The 23,134-nt window shown below is 47.7% G+C and overlaps 1 protein-coding gene across 1 annotated transcript; it reads left to right on the top strand.

Moving 5' to 3' along the window:
• Positions 1–15,061: 15,061 nt before the first annotated feature.
• Positions 15,062–23,015, top strand: SERINC3 (serine incorporator 3). The gene is made up of 10 exons (XM_051803043.1): positions 15,062–15,174; positions 15,641–15,802; positions 16,239–16,432; positions 17,115–17,194; positions 17,902–18,039; positions 18,872–19,041; positions 19,768–19,858; positions 20,265–20,442; positions 21,086–21,313; positions 22,080–23,015. The coding sequence occupies exons 1-10, from the start codon at positions 15,136–15,138 to the stop codon at positions 22,216–22,218; spliced, it is 1,419 nt and encodes a 472-aa protein (XP_051659003.1). The 5' UTR covers positions 15,062–15,135; the 3' UTR covers positions 22,219–23,015.
• Positions 23,016–23,134: the final 119 nt, after the last annotated feature.

The raw sequence follows: 23,134 nt of genomic DNA, 5'->3' as shown, positions 1-23,134 counted from the left end.
AGGGGCGTGTTCTCCTCTCCTCGAGTCAGTCCCTGCCCGCTGTAATCCAATGCTCTGCCCGATGATGTCAAGCAGCTCCCGCTCGGCTCCTACCTTACAGTCGGCAGGAGGGATCCGTTTCCTTTTCACAGGGATCTTTGTTTAGCTTCGGCTTGTAACCCCATCCCCCGGCAGCTGCGTGTGCCCGAGCATCCTCCCTTCAGTGCTCAGCGCTGTGGCTTTTGCTGCCTGCCTGCTGTTGCCCCCGGGTCTCTCCGGCACATTGTTTGGATGCATGTCCCAGATGCATCCCGCCGTTTATCCTCTCCAGCAGGGCCTGGCCAAAGATGCCATCACACCCTGTGCAGCCTGAGCTATCCTAGCAAGTGTAGCACCGGGTAAATGCCTCCCATGAAAAATACAGCTTTGTGTGGTTTTGGAAGGCTTTTTGCTCCACTGGCTCCCACAGGGTAAAATCTAAGACTACTTCAGCTCGTGTGCCCCTGGGTGCCAGCCTTATTTGGGTCTGAAGTCCAGAGCTGGTGACAGCACCTGGATTTAAGAGGGGAAGGTGTTATGAGCAAGGTAGTACCACGTATCGAGCACGTACCTTTGTATCCACCCTGCTGTGTGAAGCACAACCTGTGAGCTCTCAAAGAGCTTGGGGCCACTTCAGAAGAAGAGGAAATTTTGGCTGTTCTTGACACCACGGGGGGCCAGGGACATCCTTCTGGTTGGCATCACCTCCCTGTGTCACATCAGCCTTGGAGCCCCCATGGAGTGACAGAAGCCAAGCAATCAAGGTGGTTGCAGCCGTTCCCTGGGCCAGCGCTCCTGCCCAGCCCTGCCAGACTGGAACAGCTCATTAGTGCTAATTGCTTTGCTGAGAGAGTGAAAGATGTGCTCCATCCCTGCTGTAAGGACACTCAGTGTCCTTGTGAGGGGGAGAAGTGGCACAACTCAACTGGGGATCACAAAGGGTGTTTGCCAAGGAATGGTTCCCACTCGAGCTGGGTGAGCTTTTGTTTCAGGTTGTATGCAAAGTGAGCAGTGTGAGCAGTGTGAGCCAGGAGCACTTGGTTTTCCCAACCTGCCATCTCTCTGAGCACCAGACAGGCACAGAAGAGGCAGCTCTGCCATCCTGCAGCCCTGCCGTGACAGAGCCACTCAATGCCAGGTGAGGAGCACCAGCCTTTCCTCTCGCCCCAGCACCAGCTGTGCAGCCAGACCGTCTCCACCTCTGCTGCCATCACCACCTCCAGCCAGAGTCTGTTTGTGCGTGCCCAAAACCACGCTGGAAGATACCCACAGCCCTTCCATTGCTCACAGGAAGAGATAAAAACACCAACAGCAGCAGCAAGCAGTGCAGGAAACACCCTGATGACAATGCTGATGCACGGAGGAAGGGGAATGGAGCTCAACAGAGCAAAACATACCCGTGCTCAGAGCATCTCCCAACTGACCTCGTGTAACCTCCTGGTTCGAATCAGTTTTAGTTCAAAACCAGTCCCAGGAAGCCCATTTGATTTCCTGAGATGTATCACCTGGCAGAACTCATCTCTCTCCAATGGTTTTGAGTCACATGTTGTGCTACTCACTCGAAAGTAGCAGTGAGGGATTCACCACAATGCCCCACCCGTCTTCATGAGATGCCAGGGAGGGAGGAGGGCTCTGCTGCTCTGTGCCAAGGGACAGCACAGCCTCAGGAGGCTGCTGTGCTGGCCTGGCCACGGCTGCAGTTTTCCCTTTACTCCAGCTTACATTTGAAAGCAATCCAGAAAGTTTTACAGCTTGGACTGCAGGGTTTGGAGGCCAAGTCTGGTAAGGATACAAGCTCTACACCAGTTACCCAGGCTTTTCCTTGGCAGCCTGTGGCCAGCACCCTTACAGCACAGGCAGCATAGAATAATGGCAACAACCAAGCCCTTTGGAAAGCCAAGAGCTCAGAATATGTGCTCCTAAAGTAATAATCTTGTCTTGCTCAAACCTCTCAATCCTGTGTGTGGTCTTGAAAACAAGCCCCTCAAAGCATCCACCAAAGAGTCCACCCTTTTCTGCACATACTCATGTGTCCTTACAGTGACTTTCTCATTGAATACCATCCCCTACAAGAGCTGGTCAAATGCTTCCCATCAAAACTCTTCTTAAGTAGAAAAATGCGGTTTAGGATTTTCTACAGGTTGTATTTTTTTTTTTTTCCACAAGGGGTGTGAGTGGGGGGAATCCTGAGTTTGCCTGAAATCTTAAGGCATTGGGATCAAACTGCATGGCTTTCAATGTGTTCACTCTTCCCATTCTTACGCAAAAGTTGACATTTTACTCCGGAAATACACCCAAATTTCTAACTGGTTCTCATGTTCCCCATCTCTTGTCCTATTGCTTTGTCCACCAAAAGGCATTCACCCAGACGTGTGGGCTGTGGATAAACGTGGTTCCTATCTCACTGTAAGGAGCAGACGTTAGAGCTGCCGGGCATGGCACGCTCCGTGTGACGGATGGTGTCACAGCCTTGAGCTGACTGACTCAGCTGCAGCCACAATCAGCCATTAGTGGCTTCTACTTTACCTCTTTGATGAGGTTTTTGCTGCCTGTTGCATCCATCTGCCTCATACTGGGCTATCCTGTGTAGTCTAGGACCGGTGGTGATGCCATTGCCACTCTGGACAACCCGAGGTTGGCTCTGCTGCTGGTGACCATGCAGTTGGTCTGCAGTAAATAGTGAACTTTTTAGTTCTGCATCACCAAGAGGGATGCAGAGAACAATGCCCCAGAGAAGGGGTGGTCCTACAGCACCTGGCAGCCCATGCTGTGGGTGCCACCTTTGCTGCTCTGGTGCAGCATGGGGTGGGAGAGCACGGCTCAGGGAAGAGCAAGGAGCTGTCCTGAGGGGTGACTGTCAACCTTTAGTTGGAGGAGGGATAAAGCCAGAGCAATCTCGTAGGGCAAGTGTCAAAAAGAGGTGAGAGTATCCCCAAGGGTGCTAATGTGAAGAAACCCAGCCCTGGAGCAGCTCTGCCGTGCTGGACTGCACGCTGCCTGCTCCAGCAAGAAAACCACCAGCACAAAGGACCCTCCGGGAAGCTCTGGAGCCCAAGCTGTCACTTCAGAAGGATCTGACCTGCCTCTGACCCGAGTGTTTTTGCAGCCTGAGCGTCGCTTCCCTCAGCAGCCCCTGCTGCCAGGGTTAGAGCAGCACTGATGCAGCGTGCAGCCTCCTCACGTAAGAGCAGCTTCCCGCTGCATTTCCCAGGCATTGAGGTCTCTGTGTCACTTGATGTCATCAAGATTGCGAGGAAACGTGGAATGGCACAAGATATGCACTGGAAAAAATCTGATGACCTGTGTTTTTTTTTTCCCCCAGACTTCCTCCCATAAAAGAAATGCTCTAAATAAACAACTTTTGATTAAAAAAACCCATAGGACATATTTCAGTGATGTGCTGGGCTCCCTAAGGCAAATGTGGATGTCTCCAGCCATCAAATAACAGCTTCACTTGGAGATTCGTGAGAAAAGAAACAGACAGGTAAAAGCAGCTTTAGTGACAAGCCACTCTTTTTGCTGTCAAGGGAAGGACACAGTTTGCTGTTGATTTAAAGAGTGGGTGTCAGGACGTGTGTATGAATTACCCAGCCTTCAGACCCATTTTGTTTTTATGGAAGTTGCTCATCCAGAAAGGTTCAACAAGTGAAATGCAAAAAAAAAGCTCGTAATGAGGCTGAACTCGTTAGTGCCCCTCCAGGGTCACCCCTATTAGCAGGAAGGGTCGAGGAGTCGAGCCTGGCTGTGGGGAGCCCCTCTGGGCACTGGGGCAGCAGGGACGTGGTCGTGGCACGGTGTCTCAGTGTGGGGCTGGCGTTCCAGCAGGGCAGAGCACACTCAAAAAACTGTTTACTTTGAGCTGCAGCTATTTTTAGCTCCACTAATCTGTGCAGAGATGATAAAGCTTTTCATTGCAAAGAGGGTGGCTCTGCTTTGCTTCTGGGCAATTTCACTCATCCCTTCCCCCTTCCCGGCCGCTTCTCCCCACAGACCTTATCTCCTCTCTCTCTGGGCCAAACACCTCCAAAAGGTTTGTCCCAACTAGACAGGTTGGAGTCTCAGCCCCAACTTTTTTTTTGCTTTTTCCCTAGGGAATGCATTCAGTTTGGGAAATAAATTAATTTTTTCTTTAATAGTCCCCAAAGCCCACTTCAAAGCCTTTGCTGGAAGCCCATCATGGACATGCACCCTACCCTCTAATCCTTCATTTCTGCTAAATTCCTTCTGTCCAAAGGCTCTTGCAAAACAAGTCACTTGACAGTTATCTCTTTGCAGCTGCCACCAATACAAGCAGGTCTCAAACTCGGCTCTGATGGCAAACCAGAGTCACCAGGCAGTGACAGCACTGCCCTACGCCACGATTTACCCCAGGGGTCCCACAGCCCATTCCAAGCTCCCTCACACACTCTGCATAAGAAGAACTTTACCTGCTGCTGACAGGAGCGAGCGCGGCAGCTGCTCACGGCACAAAGACGACAAAACACGTGTAAATCCTGCTTGGTCAGGGATTTGTTTGTCTAAAGGACTCCAGAAGCTTCTCCAGTGTAAGCTCACAGTGGTCATGCATCCAGCACATGCTTCACCAGAAAATCATCCCACTGGTAAAAGCTTTCTTGTCTGGGACACAGCGTGAATTACATCTCTGTTGGCTTATAGGTGTGTTCAGAGGGGGGAAGAATATGCAAGTATTAATTAAATAGGTTCATTCTGCTTGCTAGGAAGGGTCAGATATACAGATATACAAATGATTGTCAGGATGAGAAGGTGCAGCAGGAGAGGTGTTGCTTAAGCTGATCATGACTGACTGCTCAGGTGCTGCTGGCAGGGAAGAAGGAGATGCCCTGAGGTCCACAAACAGGTACTTCTTGCCTTTGTCCCTCTGATTCTGCTAGAGAGTACAGCTGGAAGAAAACAAATAGCAGGCTGGGTTGGCAGTTGTGCTTCTGCCTTTTGGAGAGCAAAGGGGTATGCTGACAACTGAGAAGAAAACAGTCATCCCTGTCAGTGCCAGAGCCACCCAGCCAAGGGTTCTGATTGTTCACCAGTGTTTGGCAACCAGACAAGGATTCCTGTTGCCAATGTGCAGCAGCCATGTAAATATTTTGATTCTCACTTGTACTCTCAGCTAAATGGGCTTTCACGTGATTTTATTCCATGGAGTCTGAACGTGGGACTCCTGCTCTGGAATGCTGAGTGATCAAAGTCAGGTTATTAATCCTCTGTTGTGAACCAAAGGTCTGCAGTCTTCAGGCTTCACCATACACATTCACTCTCTACCTATGGTCAGGAAAAAAATTCAGCCTGACCTCCTGGCATGTTTCCTTGCTTTCCATGTGGGTTCATGAAGGGAGTACATGTAATTAGATGCCTTCTCCTGAAGCAGCTGACCACTGCAACATTGAGGAGGAGCCCAACAAGGCTGTTTCTATGCTGCTCTTAGACACGGTGCCATTTATCTATTGTAGCTCTTCCCGAGGCCATGGAGACTGAGACTGGGGGGGACGCATCATTCCTGTGATTTGGTCTGAGAGCAGCAGAGTTCAGGGTGCTCCATGGGAAGAGCTCTGTGTTCTGGACAGGGAACAAAATATTCTGTTTGTGCTGACAGTGTACATGAAATAAAAACAGGGTTTGCCTGGTGACCTGGGAGCATTTCCCTGGGCACTGCACGCAGCCCTCTGCTCCCAGCACCACACTGGGAACACACCCTGGGTCTGAGGTGTTGCCCAGGTGTGCAGGGGCTGACACAGGAGGGTGTAAGCAAAGGTGACAGGGTCACCCTGCATATTGGGTGGCCCAGAGGAGAGCTCTGCGACCCCAGGGCGGACCCAGGGGCTGACAGAGCCCTGTTGTTCCTTACCAACTGTGGGCAGAGTAGGGTGCTGGCTCCTAGGAGGAATGTGGGATGCTGTGGGGCAGGGGATCTGCCAGGAGGCAGAGCCATCAGTACTCAGGTGGTGGTGTCACACCAGTGTCTCAGACTGACACCCCATGCTCCAGCCCTACTGTGGCAGTAGACACCACGGTGTAATCCCAGCTTCAGAAAGCTTAGTCCTTTAAATAGCCAAGACAGACAAAATTAAAGGAGAAGAGGTACTATCAGCTCCTCTTGGCAGGTGGCTGGTGGAAGAACAGAAGGCTAAATGGTTGTTACAGAGACAGATTTTCACCCAGCCCAGAACATTAACCTTGTCTGCACTGTTACTGCAGATGGACAGCCCGATGCTCTTGTAGGGCTGTGCCAGTAGATCTTCCTCACCTAATAATGGTCAACCTCACTCCCTGCTGCTCTGGATAAGTATTTTATTTACTGCTTTTTGTGTCGTGAGTACTCTCTCATGGTTATTCTAGCATTTCCAGTTTTGAAAGGATTCTACTTACTCCCTTAGTTCACTGTTTCTGTTTCAGATTCTTGCTTCTCCCAAAGCTGGGCTGAGGTTTCTTGGACAGAAGTACAGTTTTCACCTTTATGCAGGATCACAGCTTTTTAGACATAGTGTTTAAAGTTTTCATACAGATCTCAGTTGCCACTTACTTTTGTGGATTAAATAATTTCCCTTTATATCTAAAGCAACTGTTTTCAGCTTTGTAAAACTGCCTGATAAAGCATCAAGTATCTTTATCCAGATTATCCATCACTAGAATAACCTAGCAATGGCATTTAAATAGACATCAGCTTCCTTGAGCTGTCCATTAAAACCTTAGCTCCGTGCAATCCCGAGTTAGATGTCTTACAAGCAGGTCTTGCAGAAAACCCTTTAATAAAAGCCACCATCCAGCCTGTCCTGGGCCAGAAAGTTTCAATCCTATTTTATCTAAAAGTCTGCATTTGGGTCTGGGTTCCTTGCCCTCTAATACTGAGTGAGCAGTAAATGCCAGTCGCCACCCAAAACACCCTTTGCCCAAATTGCTGTGCTGCCCAACAGCTCCTCCCTGCACACAGGGATGACTGCAGTGATGTGACCTGCTGGATGTGCAGCCAGCCACTGGTGGGACAGTTGTGCCATTATTTTTATGTGGACAGATGTATTTTTCTATTTGAAGCTCATTCAGTGTGCTGCCCATCCTGCACAGGCGTGTTCAACACACCTACAGCGCGCTGGGTACCCGGACACGTCCCACTCCACAGTCAGACACTGCCAGCTGCCCTCCTCATGCTGGTGTAGTTGCTGGGACCTGGCTGAGGGGCTGAGCAAGGGGATGTGGTACCAAACAGGCATTTGCAGTGCACAATTGCTCCCCAAAACGGCCTCAGCTCTCCATCGCTATGGCAACCAGCAGGCGGTCTCGCAGGTCGGACAGGAGGTGTGTGCTCCACAGCAGCACTGCCTGCTTTCCTGCACAAACCAGGGCTCAAACTGAGCAACCAGGAGGGAAAATCCTCTTTATTGTTACTGAGGCCCTTTCAGTTATTATTTATCCAGGCACTGTAACATATCATTAATAATACAAATAAATCTCAGCAGTCTTCAAGGATGAGTTGAACAAGAATGTAGGCAGCTGGGCACCTGGAAGGATTCCTTTATGCCTGTTCATTGCAGGGGAAGTTCATCCTCATCTCTCCAAGAGGTCCACCAAACATACCACTTCTGTTCTGAAGGCAGAAGGTCACCAGCTTTTCAGTATCTAAACCAATTTGGGAAGTTAGTCTGCTAGCCGTTGTGTTACTGGCTAACAAGAAATTGTGTGAATCTGAGAACTAGAATTAATGGCATACCAGACCTGCTTTTCCCATCTTTGCACAAAGAAAAAAAAAGAAGACTTATTGAACCTACTTGTTTAATAGATAAAGTTAAGATGCAAAATTATAGAAACCTCATAGATTTGATGCTGAAATGTTGGATGTTGGAGGAAGTGTGTGATCCCACCCGCACAGGAATTAGTATTTTGGAGTAAACTACTTTGTTATAGGGTTCCTTACCCCAAGAATCAATATGAAGGGCTTTATGTGCTATGAATTTCATCCTAATTTGCTGTATGCTGAGTTCCTCGTGTAAACAGGTCATTTTGGCAAGGCTTATGGCATTTTTACCACTATTTGTTCGATGGCATTTCAAACTGGGACACCACCACAGTCCAAACAACTGAGCTGTGCCTGCTGGCTGTGGGTCCAGCCCAGCAAGAGCCAGGAGCTGACACTGTCAGTGCTGGTATCCAAACAAGCAGTTAGGAGTCATCTCGAATCATTCAGCACTTTCAGTTGGGTTCATTTAGTTCCAAACTGGGTAATTACAGCCTCGTTATTTTTCCTTTTACAATAAAGAAAAGACTGCAAGCCAGGCAGAATAATTTCTTCTGCTACTGTTGCCAAGATATGATAGCACATCTACACCATAAGGAATGTGTCATGGTATCAGTTTTATTAGCAGTAAATAATGGCTCTTCAGTTAAGCAACATCTTACCATCAGCTGGTGCCTAACCATAAAACAATAACTACATTTCAACCCCTCTAGGCAGGTAATTGAGTCGAGATTACCCCTGCCCAGCACATTCCTTGCTGACCAGCATGTGTCAGGTTTTGCACACATTATTTTTTTCACTGAAATGAATACCTGTCTACAATCAGACTTTAAATTTAAAACCACATAAAGCTCATCTAAAAATAAGACATCAAAGCTCCCGTGACAGTAAGTAGAGTCCAGGACTGAGGGAATGGTGGTAGATCAGGTATCAGAGAGTAATTCACCCCATGGGTCCACCTTCACTGCCTAGAGGGAGAACAGGTTCCTGCAGGGACTATTTCTCAGCCCAGAAACCACTGTTAGTGTGGTGAAATTTTCTGACACACACAGAGGCTTTGCTTTGATGGATCTTGCATGAAATTGTCTGAGGGCTGTAACGATACTAAATACATGTTTGGAACAAACAGCTTTGAAAAGAAAATATCCACAAGAACTGCACTGTGGGCCTGTCAAGGCATCGGGTTCTGCACAAGCTCCTCAAAACAAATACTGTGTGTGTATACATTATGCATATATGTGTACAAATATACTTTACACAGTTATACTAACACACAGTTATACCAACACACCTTTCAACTAAAAACTGTAAGCTACCCTGTAGAAAGTCTGAAGAAGCTTCTGCCATTACCTCAAAAAGCCAGCCAATTCAGGACTGAACTGTTATTTATACTCGGGGGAAATGACTCTGCTTCTGCCACTGAAACACCTGAGTACGTCAGGCTTAGCCCAGTGACCTGCTTTTGTTTCCTCTGGACACGCTCAGTTCTGCAATAACACGGCACACTTAACGTGCATTTTAAAATGACTGTGTGCATTTCTAGCAAAGGTTCAACTGCTCTCAAGTGTGTTCCAGGGCAGGAAGCTGGTTGTGAGATCCCCTGATAAACCAACACTCAGCCCTCAGTTCTTCCCCTTCCTTCCCTTCCAGGATTTAAGCTCGTGGCTGTTTCTGCCCCCAGTGCACGTGGACACGGTGAATACTGAGCCTTGTCAGCTCCTGCCCTGCTCTGCCTTCTGCAAACTGCTTCATTTGCACTCCCTCAGGCAACAGTCCTGTTCAACTCAGAGATGTGACTAGGATGGTATTGTATTATTAGACTTCCCCAGGGTACTTTTTCTTCTCAATCATCCAGGATGGGAAAAACATTTAGATAAAGAAGAATGTCATGACTCATTCTCCAATGCCATGGAGGTTCAGAGCAATCAGAAAAGAGTTAACAGCACAGTCACCCCCCACTAGTATTTCAGAGTTTCTAAATACAGAGTTCCTTTCTGAGCTGGATGCCCATTTTTGTTATCTTAAAAGTATTTCTGGAACTTTTGGCCAGCTTTAAACAAACAAACAGGGAGAAATATTTGTGAAGATAACGTGGCTGAGAGTGTTTGGTTACTGAGTCTGAGCTGAAGGATTTCATTTTTAGACTTTATTTCTTTAAAGCTTGTGAACAGAAGAAAAAATTGCTCCAGAGATGTTAAATCACACAACCATCCCAGCTATTGGCTTTGGAATAACAATCATTCAACTTAGCAAATATCAAACGTGGGAAGGGATTTATCTGACGCATCCATATGATCATGTGAACTCCTTTCTCAAGGAGGAACAGTCTCTGCTGGAGACACAAGAGGAAGGAACTGTTTTGCCTTCTTTAAAAAAATTCAACAACATAAGCAACTGCAACATGCTAAGAGCTTCCTGGCACAAATGCAAAAATGCAACATCTGAAATGTCAGCTGGAACGCTGGGAGGATTTACATGATTTAAAAGATTTATGAGAAAGAACTGTTTCACTAGCTTCAGAGCATCTTGGAAAGCAGCAGCACCAGTGTGGGGGACAATGGAAAAGGAGGGGGAAAAAATCTCCAGCTAAAAGAAATTATCATGCCCAGTATGACTCTGTATTGCTCTTTTTAGTGCAAGAAAAAAAATGGATCAGGCACTCATCAGATTTTAAGCTGCATTGAAAGATGAATGAACAGAGTCTGCCATGACCCTGGGATATGCTCATTTTCTCACATTAGATATTGACTCACATAATCCTGTGGCTCACCTAAAGCCACACAACTCGTCACTGCTCAAGGCAGAATTAAATCCACAAATTCCTGACTTTTCCTCGCACTGTTCTTTCATTCAGAGCTGTTGTGCTGCAGCCATCGCTGATACACGAAGGCTGGCCAGCTGGATTTCAGTGCAGGCTCTCAGGGGAGAGATGGGGTCACAGAGACAGGGGAAATAAATCCTGACTTGATAAAAAAATAATATATTAGGCAAGGAAAAGGCGCGACACCATTCGAAACAATAAACTCAACAACATTTTAAGTGTGCTTGGACAATGCTCGAGTGGAAGACTGGCCTGCTTTGGGGCTGCCCTCTCTTGAAGTGGCTACTTAAAAGTAAGGTCCTTGATGCCCAGGAGAGCCTGAGGTGCTCCAGCACCAGACCTGAGCTCAGCTCAGTTGTGCCAGGCGGAGCAGGGGCTCTGCCCTGCCAGGATGGGGGAAAGTGCCAGCTCCAGCAATGCCTCTGGCTCCAAGGCTCCTCCTGGGACAGTTATTACCAGCTCACGTTGGCGCAGGGCTAAGGCTGCTCCAACAGTCCCAGACCCTTCCGGGGCAGATCCTGCTCCCCAGAGAGCACCCCATGCTTCTTGCAGGGCCACCACGTTCACCTATCACGAAAGGTTCACTCCCTCCTCCTTTTCACCAGCCATCTGTTGCTAGTTCTTCCCATGGTTCATTCACAGATGTCACTGCAGATCTTTTGTACAAAATATTTCCTGCAATTTATCTCTGTTTATGTTTTGTTGTTGGTTTTTTAATAAGCTTTTATTTACTGTTATTTAAACACTTTTCAGTATGTTTAAGTTTCGCTAATGCTTCCATAAATAATGAAAGAGCTCAGTAATATCATTCCAGGGTGTTGAATAAAGGTGAACATTTCTCTCCATCTGTTTCACCAATAACCTAAACTAATGCAGTTTCCAGACCAGAGCACATGATCTTAAGTGAACTGAAGTCAGTGAAAAGGTCTCTGGTGACATATAAAGACTTAGAGGAGATTGAAGTAAGGTGTCCTATAAAATAAATTTCTGGCCAAACAAAACTGGAAAGACACAAGACTACAATTCCTCTATCATAACAGCAGTGACTCATCCAGTTGCATAGTCACTTGGGGTGAAAAAGAAAACAGTTACTCAGTCTCTCAGGGATTTAGACACAGAAGAATATATTATGCAAGTTTTAGCCGCGTTACTAATGGCCTTGAAGCACACAACTCTACTGTGACTCTCACTCAGCTCAGCAGATCACAAATAGGATGACTCACGTATCCATGACATGATAGGAAAATAGAGAGCTTAAGAAGTGCAGAGGCAGGTGCTAATGCAGTCACAGAGCACGCAGTCAAGGGAAGAAGAGAATTATAAAATCGTGAGCAAAGGACTGTGGAGAAAAGCGGGTTGGGTATTTGAAGACTCCAGAGCATGGACTGGGTTGGTTTTTCTTGGTCTCAAATTGCAGGGGGTTGTGAGTGTGAAGCCAGCAGAGAAGAGCCACACTGCTGGCTCTGCTCCCCTGTGTGTCCCCAGGGAATGGCAGCAGACAGCTCACCTTGGCCTCTGCATGGCAGTGGCGAGCGAGTCCCTCCCTGCATCCACAGCACGCGGTTACATCAGACCCCAGAGAAAGTCATCCAGAAGCTTAACAATGTTTATACTTGGCAGGACTTTCTACCCTGCTGGAACATCATGATTTTGTAGAAGCTGTGAATTCTGATCGTCTAAGGGCTAATTAAACCCTCTGGTGGTTCCAGCTGTGGCAGTATTTTGCCCATTATCTGGTGAGTAACCTCCTCATGGATGGAGGGCTTTGACAGCTGTTCTCAGAGCACCGTTTAAAATCTGGACAGTGGAGCAGAGCTCAACCCACAGCCTGGACCAAACAGCTGGAAAAGCAATTGTCCTGAAAAAACTTTGCAGTTTTTTATGCTCTAGAGAACCAATCAAAGCATGGTTATAAATACAGTTTAAACCTAAACACTTTACATAAATCCAGTAATTAGTGGGGTTATATTAGAAAGCTGATGCCGATACCTTAAGATTTGGAACTTTATGCAGGCCAGAGCACAGTAAGATGTTTAGATCTGTATATGAGTCTGTGTAGAAACACAGACTACGTATGATTTGTTAATTTTTACACACAGTTTGACACACCCGTTCCAATTTGCAGTTTCCTTCACCAGACTGATAGATTCTGGACGGTCAAAGGATTGTAACCTGTCTGTGGGATCTGTTATCTGCAAAAACACAGCCTGTGCAGAGCAGGAACCTTCAAACACTCTGGGGAACATGAGGAAAAGTTCTGCATTTTTGTTATCACAAAGAGGAGACCCTTGAGAGTAACAAGAATAGCACTAACGCACAAGCTTGAGTGGCATTTTTTTTATGAGCTCAGTCGCACAAAGAACTGCAGAGAGCTGCTTTCAAATGACTAAATCTGACACATTTCCTTTAAATGTTACCTCATTTCGAGGGGTTTATTCTAGGCATTTCAGCTCACATATGTATGGGATGTAATGTATGGATGCAGAAGGGATGCACCGTGTCATTCTGCTGTCAGAGCTGATTAACATGCCAGAGCAGGGTATTTTTGTTCAAACCAGGATAACCTCCTGCCATATCCTGTCTCGTTCCCAGAGCTGACAGTCCCTAGGCTGACTTCATCCTTATCTCCTGTTAAACACGTAGGGTTTGAGGTGATGTGATGCAGGATCAGAGGGGGGTTATGCTGGAAAGTAAAACGAGCGTTTGGAAATCTCCTGTTATGTGGACAGTGAAAGGAAAAAGCTCTTTATCTGTATCCTTTGTCCAGTAGAGGATCCCACAGCACTTAAAACTATTTGGCTTATAAATGTCCTGTGAAGAAAACAACATTCACAGACTCAGGATTTAGATGAGTGTCATCACTATACTAGCAAAATACCTATGGAATTATTTACCCTGACCATGGGGGAGGGAACACAGAATTTGAGATTGTACCTTTATTCTGCATACATTCATTGGAACAAACAGTGAAGGAGCAGGGATGTGGCAAAAGCCTTCTTAGAGATCCAGCTGGTGCAACCAAAAGGCTAATAAAAATATGTTAACAATAAAGTAAAAGCTCATATGTTTTCTGAAGGAAGCACAGTTTCAATGATTTATGGAGTGACCTTTTTCTGAAAGAAGCCTGTATGTCTGCATGAATAAGGCTGATTACAAGACAGATGATACTGTTAACATAATGTTCATAAATTCTGAGTGTTAAAGTTGCTCTGGAAAATAAGTGGCTGGTTTACTGGATGCTCTTTGTCATTTCTTGGCAATTTTAGATAGCAATAAAGCTGTCGCTCTGATTATTCATCCCTTTCTGTGGTGAAAGCAGGTTTTTTGAACAGAGACTGTGTGAAGGAAAGAAGGGTCTGGGACAGCAGGAAGCGATGTGCAATAGCTGGAATTGCTACAGGCACAAAATATCCTCCAACTCCAGCTGGTCAGTTCTAACCCTGCCCTGTGACATTTTGCAGCCCTAATGGCAATTAAAACTAATGCAAATTGCTCTCCTAAACTTTTGTGCAAACTTCTGGCTATTTATCATGTTGTTATATCATCCCAGCCACGCCTCATCCACTTCATTTTTTCCCAGGCTTCAGCAGGAAGCCTCTACCTCAGGGAGCGTCCCCGGGCCCTGGGCAGGGAGGTGACAGCAGTGTCCCCATGCCCTGGGCAGGGAGGTGACAGCAGTGTCCCCATGCCCTGGGCAGGGAGGTGATAGCAGTGGCCCTGGACAGGGAGGTGACAGCAGTGTCCCCATCCCCTGGGCAGAGAGGTGACAGCAGTGTCCCCATCCCCTGGGCCCTGGACAGGGAGGTGACAGCAGTGTCCCTGGGCAGGGAGGTGACAGCAGTGTCCCCGGGCAGGGAGGTGCCAGCAGTGTCCCCAAGCCCTGGGCAGGGAGGTGCCAGCAGTGTCCCCGGGCAGGGAGGTGACAGCAGTGTCCCCAAGCCCTGGGCAGGGAGGTGCCAGCAGTGTCCCCGGACAGGGAGGTGCCAGCAGTGTCCCCAAGCCCTGGGCAGGGAGGTGCCAGCAGTGTCCCCGGGCAGGGAGGTGACAGCAGTGTCCCCAAGCCCTGGGCAGGGAGGTGCCAGCAGTGTCCCCGGGCAGGGAGGTGCCAGCAGTGTCCCCAAGCCCTGGACTGTGGGCAGGGAGGTGCCAGCAGTGTCCCCAAGCCCTACCCGGTGACACCCCGGTGACTGGTGCTGTTGCCATGGCAACGCCCGCGCGCGTCGAGGCGCTGCCGAGCGCCCCCAGCGGCCGCAGGGAGAGGGAGATCTGGATTGGCTGATTGGCAGCCCCGATCATTGGCTGCCTTGGAGGAGGAACCGCCCGCTCCCGGCCTCTGGACCAATCAGCGCCCCGTCTCCGCTGGCGAAGGCGGAAGCAGTGTTGATAAACAATATTTGCCCTCCCCCGCCCTTCACCACTGTCCCACCGTCTCATTGGCGGGCAGGCGCCTCGGAGCGGGACGGCAGCCAATGAGCGGCGGCGGCGGCTCCCGGCTGGCCCCGCCCCCTGAGGCCGCGGGGTGTGGGCGGAAGCCGGAAGCTGCGGCGGCGGCGCCATGGGGGCCGTGCTGGGGGTCTGTTCCCTCGCCAGCTGGGTGAGTGCGGGGCTCCCCTGCCCCCGAAACCTCCCCTTCCCACCCCGAGCCTCCCCCGACACCCCAGCGAGCGCGCCCGGCCCGGAGCGGTGCCTCCGGCGGGGCCGCGGGGCCGGTGACCGCCCTGTGTGCCCTGGCGCGGCCTGAGCCACCATCGCGGCCCCACCGCAGCCGGGGCGGCCCCGGACCCTTGGGGCAGAGCGGGGCCCGGCTGGAGCGATCCCACTCCTTCCCCGGGCCGATGGTGGACGGGGCCCACCCAAGGGCAGCCCAGGGCGACAAACAGGGTTATCTGCGGGTGTTCGCAAACACGCTGTCCGTCAGAAGCACCGATTAGAGATTTATCGGTGCGGTCCGGGAGTGGAGTGTCTCTAGATGGAGCTCGGGCTTTCCTCTGGGCGTCGCCGGACGCCCCGGTGTCAGCTGCGAGGGAAATGCCCTTACTATTCCTGTCTCTGCCCTTCAGATTCCCTGTCTGTGCAGCGGTGCCTCCTGTTTGCTGTGCCGATGTTGTCCCAACAGCAAGAATTCGACAGTGACACGTCTTATCTATGCCTTCCTCCTCCTCCTCAGCACTGTGCTTGCCTGCATCATGCTGGCACCAGGCATGGAAGAGCAGCTGAAAAAGGTAGGGAGGGTAAAACCTCGTTCTGACTGTTTGAAAAGCCATTATTGCGCCAGTGGCTATTGATTTTCTTTACTTGGAGTGGGTTATGTGAGAGGCACAAACACCCAAGTGCCCTTGTTCCCCGAGTTAAGAGGCTTCTAGCTGAAACAGCAAATTTAGTGAATGTGCCTTTTTTAGTACATGCCTGGTCTCTGAAACCTGACCAGCCTGGAGGGGGTTAGTTGTTATAAGGGGCCTGCTGCTGTGGTATCTTAATCTTCCTGGATGAAAAGTGCTGACATGGGGAAAGCCAGATGATAATGAGGTCTGAGCATGAGGCCTTTTGTTCTCAGATCTCCCAGCAGGCAGTTGACTGAAAGCCTTGCCTGTTACAGGGCTTAAAGAAGGTAGTTGGAAATGCAGCTGTGAACTCACAACTAAATGTGTCTTCCCCCAGATCCCTGGATTTTGTGATGAGGGGCTTCACACCCGGATACCCCACCTGGAGGGGTTTGTCAGCTGCGATGTGTTTGTGGGGTACAGAGCTGTCTATCGTGTCAGCTTTGCCATGGCTGTGTTCTTCTTCCTGCTCTCCCTGCTCATGATAGAGGTGAAAACAAGTAACGACCCCAGAGCCTCGATACACAACGGGTATGTGTGTGAGCTGCCTGGGCTGCCAGGTTATTCCTCACTCCTGTTTCCTTTCTGAACACGGTGGCAGATTGGTTTTTGATAGACTCGAGTTTCTTTTGGGCTGAACACAGAGTAGTGCTTTGGTCTCCCAAAAAGCTTCCTGTTATGTCAGATGTTCAGTGTACTGATTGAGTGTCCTGCTCTGAGGTGGGGTAACCAAAAGGGCAGTGCTCTGGGCACCCCTCTGTGTTTCCACAGAGATGTGAGATTGCCTGTGACACTCACTGGGTCACTCACTGTCTGACTCAGCCAGCAGAAACTGCTTCCTGATTTCCAATCCCCGATTTCCTGATTTAAGTAGGTTAGTTCTGGGCTAGATGACTTAATCATCATAGAGTCATTTAATTGGAAAGGGATGTTTGGGGAGCATAGAATGCATCAGGTTGGAAGGGACCTTAAATCTCATCTCATTCCAAACCCCTGCCGTGGCCAGGGACACTTTCCACTAGACAGAGTTTCTCAGCCTGGCCTTGAACACCTCCAGGGGTGGGGATTCCACAACCTCAACCTCTCTGGTCAACAGGATCATGTGCTCCAAATCCCTGACTGGAGCAGGACCAAGCTGCTTGCAGATCATGTAGCACATGACTACTGTGTACAGATTAAGACCAGTATTTACAACTTCTGTCTTCTTTTAAAGGTTCTGGTTCTTCAAAATAGCTGCCATTGTGGCCATCATGGTTGGAGCATTTTACATCCCTGAAGGGCCTTTCACAAGAGGTACAGTTAATACTCACTGTGGGTTCTGATGAGTAAACTCAAACCTTTTCACAGACTTACCAGGCTAGAGTTGTAATAGTGAAAATTCTCTTGCAGAAGACACAGTTTCTGCCCAACTTCCTTAGAGTATCTTGGTTCATCCAGTATTTTAGTGACCAGCTGAAGTTATGGCAATCAGCAGTCTCTTTTCACCTGCATAGGTTTTGGGTATTAATAATTTTGTACTCCATGAGATAGTCATTACTGGGCCGAGTCTTCTGACACCACCTAGACTGGAGGCAGCTCAGAACACTGACAAGTGCTAAATGCTTCCCCAGAGTCTGAAAAATCTGTGTGAGAACCTTTTACTGTCTGTTCACATCACAGCAACTTTAAAGGGTTGTTGTCCCCTAAAGAAATGTGGCATGATGGCACTTATGTACACAAACTTATGGTGTGTTACCTGTTGTGTTCATTGTGAAAACATGCTGGGCTAAGCATTCCCATGCTCAGCTTGACCAGGATCAGCTGCAGCCTTGAATAGCTGGGGCTCCTTGCACACTTTGCAGGATGGGAGCCAGAGTGATTAACAGCATCTGCATTTTTAAATACAGTTTCAGAGTTTTTCATTATTTGTCTGCAGTATAATGAGGGGCTTTTAATTTTTTAAACTGAGGTAACATGCAAATGATGGAAGCTAACCCTGTTTTCCTTGCTCCCTTTTGTAGCTTGGTTTTGGATTGGTGTTTCTGGAGCCTTCTTCTTCATTCTTATCCAGTTGGTGCTTCTTGTGGACTTTGCTCACTCCTGGAATGAGAGCTGGGTTGATAGAATGGATGAGGGAAATGCTAAATGTTGGTATGCAGGTAGGAATCTGAACCTGTGAAGGATTTGTTTCTGCTGGCCAGTGCTCTGAGAACATCACTTATGAGTTTGTAGATGTACCTACACTTACACCCCACAGTGTCCTTGAGTCACTGCTGCAAACACATGGAATAAGTAGCTGCAGAGTTGCCTTTTTCTCGTTCAATAAAATGCAGAATATTTTAGCGTTGTGGTCAGCAGGTCTGGCAGTGCTAATAAACACCCTTGCCTGGTTTGCAGTGCCAGTGCAGAGCTCAGAGCCTGGTTCTCTTCAAATCTAAACTTTGCCACCCCCCTGCTGTGGTCCCCAGGAGCTCAGTTGTGTCTGGCAGTGGCTGCAGAGCCACACCAAGTGTGCCTTGGCACGTGCTCCCCAGCTGGCCACTAATTACAAAGTGCTAATTGTTGAGGTTCTTTGCACACAGCTAAGAATGCTGCAACAGCATTTTGTAGCTTCTTACAAAGAACGTAACAGAGGGGAAATGAAAATGGGTGGCCTCTAGCATAGGAGGAGGAATTCAGGGCTGATAAATGCCCGTGAGAAGTGTGCAAAATGTACTCTCATTTTGTCACTGTGGCTTGACATCAGTTAAACTAATTAAAACTGATGCTGAAAGGCAAGCCTTACTCCCCTGATGGCAGCACTGGCTTTCCTCTGAGCTACACCACTTAGTGAGCCCAAGCAGAAATTCAGCCATACCTAATAAAAATGCATTGTGCTACTTTAGTTTTCTGGCCCAGCCTGCCAAGTGAGGACTTGGATTGCAGTGGTAGCTGGACACTGAATCACTTCAGATGTACTGTTAAAACTGCACTGTGTTGTAACAATTGCAGCTCTCCTGTCCTGTACAAGCTTGTTCTACGCCTTGTCCCTGGTGTTTGTTGTTCTCTTCTACGTTTTCTACACAAAGCCTGATGACTGCACTGAGAACAAGTTCTTCATAAGCTTTAACATGATCCTGTGCATTGCTGTCTCCATCGTTTCTATCCTTCCAAAAGTTCAGGTATTATTTTTCTCTGGTATTTTCTTCTAACATACAAAGCACAGAAGTGGAAATGATGTACTGCCAATTCAGTCAGACATAAGAATTTTAAAACGTGGCTATAATAGCTATGCTAGCTAGGAACTTTAAAAAAAAATACCTTGCTCTGAAACCAATGCACTATGTAGTGACATGTTTTCTGAAGAGAGGCTTTTTTTAGCTAACACAGTTTTGGACTTTGTTTCCATGTGGAGGGCTGCTGACATGCTTGTAGTGGTGAAGGTTCTGGCAGAACAGAGAAACCTGTTAGGGAGCAGCAAAATGAGCTGGAGATTTATTGGCTTAGTACTGTGGCTTTGAAATTATGGATTAGCTTGTTTAATGCAAGAGGACACTTGCACGTTACTTGATTCTGAACTGGTATTGCTCAAGTCACATGCTAGATTGACATCTACAACATTGGTTAAAAAGCTGGGATTAGCTCAGTGAGAATCCATAGCAGAGTATTGGCCACAGAAAAGCAATTTGGTTTGCTTATTCCTTCCATACTTGAGTTGCTTCCTGCATAAGTTACATGACTAAGGAGTTTCTCCTAGTCTTGTGAGCATAGAGCAAAGCCCAATGCATTTCTAAAACAAAGTTTTTTCATGCTAGTAACTGCTGATTCCGTGGCAGCAGGGTAAAACTATCCAACCCCAGGTAAAACTTGCCCTTCTGACCTTGGCTTGCTCTTCTGTTTTGGAACAGGAACATCAGCCTCGCTCTGGGCTCCTCCAGTCCTCTGTCATCACACTCTACACCATGTATCTCACCTGGGCAGCCATGTCCAACGAGCCTGGTAAGCAACACACAGTCTCAAGTCATGTGTTGGTGTGAAAGCAGAAGCTGCTGATGGTTGTTACAGATCACAGTGTGGGGATTGCTGACCTGTCTAGATAAAATTCAGCAAGGCTGGAAAGCTGACCTTACTGAAACCATCAGACTGCCATTTTGCAGAACTAAACTGGGGTATTTGTGAGGAGAATAAACCAGTGTTAGGGCATTCTGATTTTACATTTTTATTTATTTATTACACCCTTGCCCAGGTCGTAGGAAGGAAAAATGTTCCAGGCCATTTCTGCCTCTGGAGAACGGAAAAGATCAGCAGTTAAAGGGAATGAGAAGTTGCAAGCTTACCTGTCATCTTTTCTTAGTTAAGTGCTGACAAAGCTCATTTCTCTAATCTGCCTTGAAATCCCTTTCAGAAAGAAACTGTAACCCAAGTTTGCTGAACATCATCACCCAGATAGCTGCACCCACAGCTGCTCCAGCCAATGCCACTGTCCCACCTGCCACTCCTGCTCCACCCAAGTCCCTGCAGTGGTGGGATGCCCAGAGTGTTGTTGGACTGGTTATCTTTGTCCTTTGCCTCTTGTATTCCAGGTAGGAGCTGCACTGCTATCCAGTGATATACAGTTGGGATTTGTCTGCCTCTTTTGTTAGAGCCTGGGTCTAGTGCAAAATGTACCTGCATTTATTCACTTCCAGCTGCTGTCTCAGGCCCATAAAGCTGTGTTCAGCTTTGTGGATGAGGAGAGGCTTTATCAGCCCCAATCCAGACAACAGAACATGTGTTACAGGATGATTAAAGGGATGGAGCACCACTCCTACAAGGAAATATATAGGAAGAAATTTTTCACTGTGATGGTGGTGAGGCCCTGGAACAGGTTGTCCAGAGAAGTTATGGATGGCCCACCCCTGGAAGTGTTCAAGGCCAGGCTGGATGAAGCTCTGAGCAACCAGGTCTAGTGAAAGGTATCCCTGCCCACAGCAGGGGGGTTGGAACTACATCTTTAAGGTCTCTTCCAGCCCAGGCAATTCTATGATCTGGACTAGGATTGCTGTTTACTTAGGTTAACAGAAGCTTGGATGAGAAGAGTTTTCTTTGAGGAGTTCCCTTATTTTTCCAGATGGATTTAAAAAAATCCCGTTTGCTGCTCGCAGACATTCCGTGTGCTCTGCTGCTGTATTAGCAGAGTCAGCTGTCACAGGGGTTTCTCACCACGGCTCTCTTGTTCCACTGCAGCATCCGCTCTTCCAGTAACAGCCAGGTGAACAAGCTGACCCTGTCTGGGAGTGACACTGCCATCCTGGAGGAGACCCTGGGGACGGGGAGCGGGGCTGCGGAGGAGGGGGACGTGCGCCGTGTCACGGACAACGAGAAGGAGGGTGTTCAGTACAGCTACACCTTCTTCCACTTCATGCTCTTTCTTGCCTCTCTTTACATCATGATGACACTCACCAACTGGTACAGGTAGGAGCAAGATGGAATGTGATTGTATGTGCCAGCCAGTGTTCCCAGGTGGGTAGGAGACTCCTGCCCTGTAGGCTGATCCTGCCAAGCTCCTTTAAGTGTTGTCCCTGTGCCAGCTCATTGTAGAGTTGTGCCTTCTCAGTTTTGTGTAACTGAATGAAGGTGTAAAAAGGCACAATCAGCAGCTGTGGGCCTGGGGGACTGCAAGGGCACAGTGGGGCTGCCATTCTTCAGATGAGCAAGTAGCAGGAAGGATACACATGAAACTGGCTCCAGGAGGCCTCCTGGGAAGTTTGTCAGAGGCCAGCCTGATGTTGCTGGCTCTTCACCCTGGGAAGGATGTGCAGGGACAGCCATACGTGCTGTGCATCAGAGATGTCATTTCCTACATCTGTTGGAAACACTTGGACATACCCTCTGCTGCTGCAGCTCACAGCCACTTTCCCCAGGACTGGCACATGGTATAAATCAGCAAATACACTTAGAGAGCAGCCATCAGGGGTCTATTGCTCAGCTCATGCAAGTATTGCCTTGAAGAGCAGCACATCAGCACGGGCAAGCAGGTTTGACAACTGGGTCCCAAGAACAACAGGCCTGTGAAGGAGCCCCAGGAAACTGCTGGTTTAGTTGTCTTGCTGTGTTCTCACAAAGGCTTTTGCACTGGAGTGTCCCAAATGATTGCCTGAACTTCAGATTCATAGAGAGCTAGCAAGGAGCAGTGGGAGGTGCTTTCTCTATCTGCTAATTGACTTCTTTTCTTTTTTAGCCCTGATGCAGATTTCAAGACAATGACAAGCAAGTGGCCGGCCGTGTGGGTGAAGATAACCTCCAGCTGGGTTTGTCTGCTTCTCTATCTCTGGACCCTAGTGGCTCCTCTTGTCCTTACTAATAGAGACTTCAGTTAACTTGCTGCACCTGTCTGAGCTTACAAAAGTGAGGAACTCTTTTGCTGAAAGCCAAAATGTTCATTTATTGCTTTAGTTACTGTTTCTTACGTTGATATTAACATGCAGTTGGATAGAAAGTTATATATTGCATAAAGCTTGATGCAGCACCAAAATTATCATCAGTTATCTTTCTGTTTTAACCTTCATCAGGGTTATCTTATTACTGCATTTTTAAAATTCACTACAGCTGTGCTGTTAAAGAAATTATCTGTTCTGTCCAGTAGCCACAACCTTCGTTGAATAGAAGTAACATTTAGTTAAATATGAAGTAATATATTTTAAAGAACACTTATATTCAGCATAATGCACTAGTATGCTAATGCTTCAGTATCTGGAAGTGTAAGCCATGCTGCTTGATTTCTACATTCCACTGCAAAAATTTATTTAAAGGAAAACGTTATTTAAATTACTTAACTTTTTGTTGTGGCAAAAAAAAAAAAAGCCCTTTGTTCCTCACTGAAAGAACAGAACTCAGAGGTTGAAAAACTGATTAATTCTTTTTAAGAACAAACTTGCCCTTTCTAAGGGGCAACTTCTATGGTTACTTGTTTTTTAGTATGTTTGTCATTTAGAGTGGTAAGTGTAGCAGTAGCTTAAATCAACTTTATGATTATGTTGGAAAAATAGAGCTTATTGATTGGTTAATTCGACTTGTCTGATAGGCTTATAAAAATATTGTACATGATATTATTATTATTGGCACTAAGGCATTTGCACTGTAAACTCATTTGAATAAAGCAGACTAACTACTGAAAGTGGCCCAGTTGTTAATTGTTGAGCAGCAGTTAATTCTCCAGTGGAAAATACCACACACAGGGATCAGCTGCTGCAGTGTCCAGTGGGATGGGACTGGGTGTTTTCTCCGTGCAGCAAA

Source organism: Manacus candei, unplaced genomic scaffold (genome assembly GCF_025592945.1).
Source record: "Manacus candei isolate 608988 ecotype Guabito, Panama unplaced genomic scaffold, ASM2559294v1 h1tg000057l, whole genome shotgun sequence".
NCBI lineage: Eukaryota > Metazoa > Chordata > Aves > Passeriformes > Pipridae > Manacus > Manacus candei.
This window is presented reverse-complemented; position numbering and strand designations above follow the sequence as displayed.

Excerpts from the sequence above, each read along its gene's own strand:
- SERINC3 (XM_051803043.1), top strand. The coding sequence starts at position 15,136 with ATGGGGGCCGTGCTGGGGGTCTGTTCCCTCGCCAGCTGG. Across the intron at positions 19,859-20,264 it reads AGCCATGTCCAACGAGCCTG|AAAGAAACTGTAACCCAAGT; the intron begins GTAAGCAACACA and ends AATCCCTTTCAG. Across the intron at positions 21,314-22,079 it reads ACACTCACCAACTGGTACAG|CCCTGATGCAGATTTCAAGA; the intron begins GTAGGAGCAAGA and ends TTTCTTTTTTAG.